The 8743-nt window shown below is 30.9% G+C and overlaps 1 protein-coding gene across 1 annotated transcript; it reads left to right on the top strand.

Annotated features, from left to right (window-relative positions):
* Positions 1-256: 256 nt before the first annotated feature.
* LOC142324269 (defensin-like) lies at positions 257-7700 on the top strand. The gene is made up of 2 exons (XM_075365154.1): positions 257-485; positions 7440-7700. Exons 1-2 carry the CDS (start codon positions 380-382, stop codon positions 7619-7621), a joined length of 288 nt encoding a protein of 95 aa, XP_075221269.1. The 5' UTR covers positions 257-379; the 3' UTR covers positions 7622-7700.
* Positions 7701-8743: the final 1043 nt, after the last annotated feature.

Genomic DNA, 8743 nt, shown 5'->3' on the forward strand with positions numbered 1-8743 from the left:
ATAATTACAATTACGGTGATGCTCCTGTAAATTACAGTAAATCAATCTTCCAGTATCAAAGACCTGCGGTCGTCTATAACCAGTTATATTCGTTTTCTCTTATGAATTAAACATCAGTTATTCCCCATTAAATTTCTTCTAGTACTGTAATTTACTACTCCTTTGAAAAGGTAGAGATGTATACAACATAAAATTCTTCGTATTTTACTTGGGATTTACAATAATGTTTCAATTGACTTATATAAATCTATTCAGAAATATGAACAAACATTATTCGCCATCGAAACGTTCATCACTTAAAATCGTAGCCTATACACAATACCGTAATACTCTCTATTTTTTGAATTTGACAAATTTCGTACAGTAGTATAAAATAAAAATGAAATTCAACGTATTGTCTGCTTTTTCAGTTGCATTATTAATGTTTATTATATTGTTACAATCATCAAGGGCATATCCAGCACCAGATGAGTTCGATGAACAAGGTATGTAATTTTTAAATTACGAATATTATATATTAAGCTAAAATAAAGTTTATCAGTTTTCATTGTTTTCATTTCAATTTACGTATAATAAGCTCTTCAGTTTTCAGTTATTTGAACCACCATTATCCGATATATGAATATTTATTTTTACTAAACTCACGATCTATTTTATTCTTTTTTCCGTTAAATTTGATTAATAACATAATAACGTATATTGTTACTCGGAGTTCACTTATGAAAACAAATAATCCAGAAGCAATACATTTTCGTGATTTAACGATTGAAGAAATGCGACGTGTTTCTGCTGCAGTAGTCTTTACTTTTCGGTTTACGAACAAAACGCGTTATCAGACATTTTTAGAACAAAAACTTAAATCGGTCATCATTTACCCAATAATTATAAAATAAGAATCTAATGGTCGGTTACTTAAATTGTACAGAATTATATGTATAAATTTTATCTAATATTTTGTAGGCATAATCCAATCTACTGTAGAAACTACTGTCTGGAAATTGAAAAACTGCACCTGAACTTAAGACTTAAGTCAATATTAAAACTTTAAAATCTTAAATCATAAAATATGCAACGTCTACAAACCAAACTTTTTTCACATTAGGTTATAAAGAACTTATTGAAACAACAATAAATATGACTACGATCTCGAAGAAAAAGCAAGAAACATGATTTTTGCAGTTTTTTTTTTTTTGTAAACTCTATTTACGGTCTCAAGAACTTCAATAACATTTTATAGAACGGTATGCAGTATACATATGTTAAAATATGGCACTACTCTAAAAAGATTTACTCTATCTTGGCTTAATATGAAATATTAACTTGATCTTGACTTTCATCAAATTGCAGGTCATTTTGTTTAAATATTAGAAATGTCGAACCTTTCAAAAAATTTCCATCCGGTAGCAGTATCAAAAATGATTTTTTCACAAGTTTACAAAAGAAATTGAACAGTAAGGCAGTTCTTAAAAAAAGAAGCATCTTTCTGTAGAAAATTGCGAAAGTAAAATAGAAATGTTTGTGTAGATTCGAAGTCTTTATCGTAAACCCATAAAAAATCAACATCTTTGTGATTTATTAATAATAGAAGTGTTACTTTTATAAATAAAATTTATCCTAAAAATATTCACTCCAAAAGATGAATTTAATGTAGGCTACAACCTTTTTTTGTTTTTGAGGTTTCGGATTCAGATTCTGACATTAAAAAAAACAAAATTCAGTCATAAAGATACAAAATTAAATAATAGCAACATAATAGTTCACCTATTAGACCGAATTACTTAATATTTTTAAAAACACCATTAACAATGAATGTTGTAATATTTATCGTTTAATACATATTTCTATTACACATAGTTTAAATTTTTATATTTACAGGAACTGTTAAATCGAGACTAAGTTATTTTTTTTACTTACACGCATGACGGCGCACCCAAAAACACAAACACACTTAAGACACAAGAAAAAACTGAAACCTGTAAATATTTTTCCCGACTCAAAAATAACACCCTATAAGACATCCGCAAACGTACGAAGTCGCATTTATTAGTTTGTTACCCAGACATTTGAACTTGGATTCGTTGAAAACAGTAACGCATATTATTATTGTAGAGGTTTTTTCTGTCAAACGAAAATGACCTGTTCGTGGAAAAAACAAGTGTGTGTTCAAACTGTTGGAAAAAACAGATTGAATTATTAATTTGAAATCTTTTTAATGTCTGCAACTCATTTTTCCATTATAATCCTAAACTTGTTTTTTGTTTTTAAGAGCAAATTTTATTTTAATATTTTTTTCAACGCATTGGCTACAGAATGTTCGGTTAACGCCAGCGAATACAATATTATCGTTTTATCATAAGATTTGACAGTTTTGTGACCCTTTTATTCTGCACTTTAATATAACAGAATTTTCATAAGATTTATTTTATTTTTGAAATTTTTCGATCTTAGCAGTTAGTTTACAGCATATTTAATATCGATAAAACAACAGTTTGATTGATGGGCAAATTACCTTTGAAAGGTGTTGTCTGGTTTCGTTAAATTAACGTTCCTTAGTATGAGCTGACAGCTCTGTTTGGCGATCAACATCTGTGATGTGCAGTATTACTACTGGGCGGTAAACATAGTTTTTACCGAAGTGAAACAACAGTTCGTTTATTCTGAGAAAGAACAGTTCAGTCAGGCTGTTTGATATTTTCCGACACATCACTATATTATTAAGAATTATGGGGAGTACTCACATTTGTTTGTTACGAAATAAGTTTATTTTGTTATTGCTGCGACAAAATAAATTTGCCGTCGACCAGCTAAATACATTTTAATACTATTGATTTATATTTTAATTGATGTAGAGTTCATAACTCGCTTTTAATACTATGATTATCCTTTTTTTTTATATAAATGTAATTTACGCGATTTAATATTTACAAAAAAACTATGGTTTATAACTATAACACTATTCCCTGCGACGTTTCCCTCATTCTTAACACAGAAGCTCTGATACACTCCTGCTGTAGACAAATATATCCCTTTTGGTTCCCCTTTCCATTACCCTAAAATACCCTATATCCTGGGAAGGGGCCAGGGTAGAAAATCGTATATGTTACAAAACGCATAGAATCACTTTGAATGCGGGTTTTCTTTCTTCTCAATGTATTACTTGACCGTTGTTAATCTTATAAATTCATTTAACAAACGTATGGGTAAATTAATTTTATTCAGTTGATGGGTTATTAATTACTAAGGTCTTTGATAATATAAATAATCTTGTTCTTAATATAGACTTTTCTACTTCTTCTTTTTCCTTTTTAGCCTCCGGTAATTACCTTTCAGATAATAATTCAGGGGATGAATGAGTATGATGTATATGAGTGTAAATGAAGTGTAGTCTTGTACAATCTCAGGTTGACCGTTCCTGAGATGTGTGGTTAATTGAACCCCAACCACCAAAGAACACCGGTATCCACGATCTAGTATTCAAATCCGTGTAAAAATAACTGATTTTACTAGGACTTAAATTTTACTCTCGACTTCCAAATCAGCCGATCTGAGAAGACGCGTTCACCAGTAGACCAACCCGGTGGGTTTAGACTTTTCTACTGAAATGAATGACTGAAACGCATACAGGCGACACAACAATGTTGTTGCTTGGTACCACGGCAGCGACAGCCGCAATTCGAATCATTTTACTATCCTTTTAGTACAGTGATTCCCAAATTTTCCGAGTTGCGGCGCCCTTTTTCAATTAAAATTTTTCCATGGCGCCCCACCCTAAGTAAAAGTATGACTACTCGTAAGTAAGAGATAAAAATAAATAAAACTTGTGTATCGTCATTATTTTTTTACTTCATTAACATTATATTAATAATCATAAATGTCTTGGTTCAATTAATTATGAAGCGTTTACAATACTTCACGGTGCACCTGTGAAAAGGATGCGGCTCCCCGGGGCGCCGCGGCGCACAGTTAGGGAATCAATGTTTTAGTATATTTGCTTCATTACCTAACAGCGAATGGGCCGTCGTAAGATATATTTTGATGTTAGTACCGGATCGCAGAACACTTTTTTTTTTTTAGTTTAATCACCTCAACGTAATATTTTGAAAAATTATGACAAAATTATGACAAATTATGACAAAATTATGACAAATTTACATTTTTAAATTTAATTTGATTTAATTATTTATGTATATAATTATATATTTATTTATTTGTATTTTATATATATATACAGAATGTACCACGAAGTTCTACCGGGACTTTCGTAACCTATTATAATCGTGAGAAAAATGGAAAAAGTTCATATAACATATTTCCCAAAATGCTTCGTTTGTGAGTTACGGTTACTGGAAGTTATTTCTCTCGGATTTCAGCTACCCCGGTGAAATGAGATCGTACTGCAATTTTTAGGACTTAATTAACGGAGAATTAGTGATTTCTTATGATTTTTGACCTGAAAAATCGAATAAAATAGGTTCCAGAACCGTATATCAGTAGTTTTTGAGAAATCTGGAGTGAAAACCAATAAAGTGGGATAAAAACCCCTGCTTTTTGTGTTTAACGTACAATAACTTTGTTAAATGGGTAATAAATACATAAAACTTTTAAACAAGCTTGTAGAGAATTTAATTTTTAACAAAATTGTGTAAGATAAGTTGAATAAATCAAAGAAAAATTTAATATTTTCGGACACTTTATTTTCACATGGCCTTTGAACATCTTTTGACATTAAAAGTTACGTTATGACTTGCTACGTATTCTTTCAGTCAGAAATATAATTTGCTTACATTAAATATTCATTTAAACATCAAGAAAGCATTTTTGAAAGTTTATGTTTGAAGCGTTGCTTTATATGGAAGTGAAACTTGGACGATCGGATTACCTGAAAAGATTACAAGCTTTTGAAATGTGGTGTTGACAAATGAAGAGGTGTTTCGGGCAAATTGACGAAGAAAGAAGCATTTGAAAAAATATAGCTAAAAGAAGAGACAAACTTACAGGCCATATCTGAAGGCATCCTGGAATAGTCGCTTTGATATTGGAGGAAAAGGGAAAAAAACTGTGCAGAAAGGCAAGTTTGGATATGTAAAACAAATTGTTAGGGATGTAGGCTGTAGGGGGTATACCGAAAAAAACGATTGGAATTAGATAGGGAATCTTGGAGAGCTGCGTCTAACCAGTCAAATGACTGAAGATAAAAAAAACGTATCCTTTAACTTCAAATGAAACCACCTCGATAGGATTTAAATCTGGGTGGTATGGAGGTAGTCTAAGTCATGCCCTTTCTTTTGTAAATGTTCGTCAGATAGACAGTTGACTATTCCCTATTTGCTTTTACAAATTTGTATAATTGTGGTTTCAGCATCAAGAAAAAATGAAGAACAAAATTGCTTCTGCAACCACTTTATCATATATTTTTTTCTTGAATTAAAAATTGGTGATTTTTCTAAAACGGCATTGTGATAGGATGTCTTATTAGAAATTACCAAAGAATTATCGGGAAGGTTTGGAATTAACATCTCTTATCTTCATTTTAAGTAATTTTCCCCTCGTTTAACCTCTGTAATCGCCACTTTTTAATTTGCTTGCCAAGTTAGTAAGGCGTACGGAATAATAACCCATTTCTCCTCCGGCATCCACTATATACTATGTCTATTGCCTTTTCAAATAGGAACTATCAGCCCGTCACCTGAGTCACTACACAAAGATTTATTTTTACGTAGTGCGAGAAGATAATGTTACACTGTTGGCCTACTTTCGGTTCTAAATTTTTTTACGGCAGATATTGGATACGCTTAAATCTTATATCACTCTGTGAGAACCTTCCTGTTATTTTCGGTTTTTCTCCACCTAAAGCCCAATTCTTTTATTTGTTTTCGCATACTCGACTTTTTTGCTTTATAACCAATGGCATCTTTAAGCGCTAACTTTATCTTTTTCACAATCCTTATTGTTTTACCTTGTTTTTATCCTTATTGTTTTTTATGAATTTCTTGAAATTCGTTTTTAGCCCGTCTCGGCACACACTTGTCATCTAGTCCCGTTGCAGGAATTTTACGAGAGGGGGTTTGTATTTTATTAAGTAGAAAAAGAAGTCTCCACCGGATTTTCACTAATTATTCTAACAACCGCTTTTTCTATTTTCTCACTCTTTGGACTAGAGATCACGACATCCCACACACAGCAAGCTGTTTTTTCTTCACATTCTTTAATGTGAATCCAGGGGTTTATCTTCTTTTTCCGACTTTCGAAATAGATCACCTTCTCCTTTCACAGACTTATAAATACTATTTATTATTTCCCGGGCCTGCTGTTTTTTTTCGAGAGAATTAAGTTCACTCATAATTATAAAACACTAAAAATACAGAACCGATTATAAAACGTGATTATTTTTCTCAATCAAGACTCGAATAAAATGAAACGGAATTTGTACATATGCAGTTACATGACCAACAAATACAGAACAATTAGTTAATTGGATTATAATCAAGCATTCAATAACGCCAACTTACAGGCGATTATTTATTTTTTATATTGGCCTGGCTGTACTTGAAAGCTACGAACACACAGCAAACAACATAGCTATATCGTTTCTTGATATATGATTGTAAGAAAGATGACTCTCATTTCCTGAGTTAAAATACTTGAGGTTTGTCCGTATTTATTTTTGCAATAAATAAAATCACGATAATGATAATTATATATTTAAAAATATACCGTAAATTTTTTTTTATGGCAAAATACTTAATCATTTACAAGTATAAACAGCAGAATCAGAAATATTTAAAATTAATCTATAACACCATCTGGTAAAATAAAATAATAAGTTATATTTTTAAGAAAGCAATTTGTTTCTGTGCGTGAAAACTAAACTGAATGCTTTCACAGTTTGGATAACAGGTATCTGTTACTGGTAACAAGGTAACTGTTACCTTGGACTAGCCGTCGTAATCCAAGCTTCAGGATTCATTGCGACAGCTATAAATCTTTTACTGATTTAAGCTTTTTTTATGCTTCGGTCAAATAAACATTTTACAATCATCGACTATAATTATCCTTCAGATCTTAATAAAATAATCACTTTATATTTTATTAAAATATCTAATTTTAACAATCTTTTTTATTAACTTTTACGGATATCTAAGACTTTAATAAAATTTGTAATGTTTTATAACTGTAGAACGCCTATTTTCTGTAAATAAGATAAAGTCAATTTTCTTATTTTAGTATTTCAGATACCGCGCAGTATCCATTAAATAATAATAATATAAGTACATATCAAATACATAAGAGATAAAACATTAAAAATATCAGACTATCCATTTAAAACCTGGTAGAAGTTAATCTGGATTATCGATGTCCTACTGTATCTGATTTAATATAAACTTATTTATTTATTTATTATTTTGTAATCGATGATAAAATATGTTTGTATTTTACAGAATTTGCTGAGTATGAACCGCTGGAAAATGTGCATTCTCGAATTCGCAGAGCTACCTGTGATCTTCTAAGTTTTCAATCAAAATGGGTCACACCAAATCATGCAGCATGCGCTGCTCATTGCATAGTTTTAGGAAAAAAAGGAGGCCGATGTAAGGATGCCGTATGCCACTGCCGAAATTAAAATTACAGTTTTACGTACTATAATAATCCATAAAAATCAAATTAAACAAAAAAAATCAATAAAAATATTTTAAAAGCGATTCATTTTCGTTATTATTTTCTTCTTAATTGTAAACATTTATTTATTTACGCATTAATATTATAAACTACTAGCCTTCTCGTCTACACAAGGGGCTCAGCCCCCTGAACCCCCCGCTGTGATCGTTATCCTCACGGTTTTGAGAATAACAGTGATAAGCGAAAGCTCTCTTCCACCAAGTTTTACCTTGTTCTTGACATAGACGCTCTGATACGCTTCTGCTGTAGATGAACTCTTTTGGTTCCTCCTTTCCATCACCATAGAATACCCTACATCTCGGGAAGGGGTCAATGTTGAGAGATGAAAATCATATATGTTGTAAAACGCTTAGACTAGTATTTCGAAAAACGAACTCAAAAACTGTATTAAAAATACCATTTTAGGTATAAGGTCCTTAAAAAAAAATCATAACTTCACCCTCAAGGGAGCTAGGACCTCGACCGATGGCTTAAAATTTTTCCTGGGATAACACTAATGTATCCAGAAAATTTGAAAACAATCGGTCGATTGGTTCTCGCGTTGATGCTATTGCAAACGAACAGACAGAACCCGCTACAAATTTTCGCATTTACATATTAGATATAAAATTATAATTCAGATAAGAATTTCGACCAACCTTTAAATCAGCTAATGGTGTTAACCGTTATCTCTGATTAGGTCTTACATCTATTATATAAATCCAGTGAAAGGTATGGTTTTTTTGTTTAAACTAGATTTAAAACTCTGCTTTGAAGTGATTGCTTACCATCCAATTTACCAAACATTTATTTATTTATATACTCAGAGAGAGGGAGAGAAAAGTATTATAAATTATTAATTATAAAATTATATAATTTAAAATCTTACTGTAGTAGATTCATCATTTTTATTAGTGAATTTTTAGATAAACTGAATTTAAAATGATAAAATTTATTTTTTCTGCTTACCGAGTAGGTGTCATTTTAAGTTTCCATTTTCTCCTGGTAATATGCTTTGTTTCATTTTCTGTTTGAATTTTTTTTTAATTCCTTGTTCATTAAGCAAATTTTTATTAAATCTATTCAA

The sequence above is a fragment of the Lycorma delicatula genome, chromosome 1 (assembly GCF_047948215.1).
Source record: "Lycorma delicatula isolate Av1 chromosome 1, ASM4794821v1, whole genome shotgun sequence".
Lineage (NCBI taxonomy): Eukaryota > Metazoa > Arthropoda > Insecta > Hemiptera > Fulgoridae > Lycorma > Lycorma delicatula.

Bases quoted from the DNA above. Each gene is read 5' to 3' on its own strand.
- LOC142324269 (XM_075365154.1), top strand. From the start codon at position 380: ATGAAATTCAACGTATTGTCTGCTTTTTCAGTTGCATTATTAATGTTT. The intron at 486-7,439 runs GTATGTAATTTT...TGTATTTTACAG, and splicing joins AGATGAGTTCGATGAACAAG to AATTTGCTGAGTATGAACCG.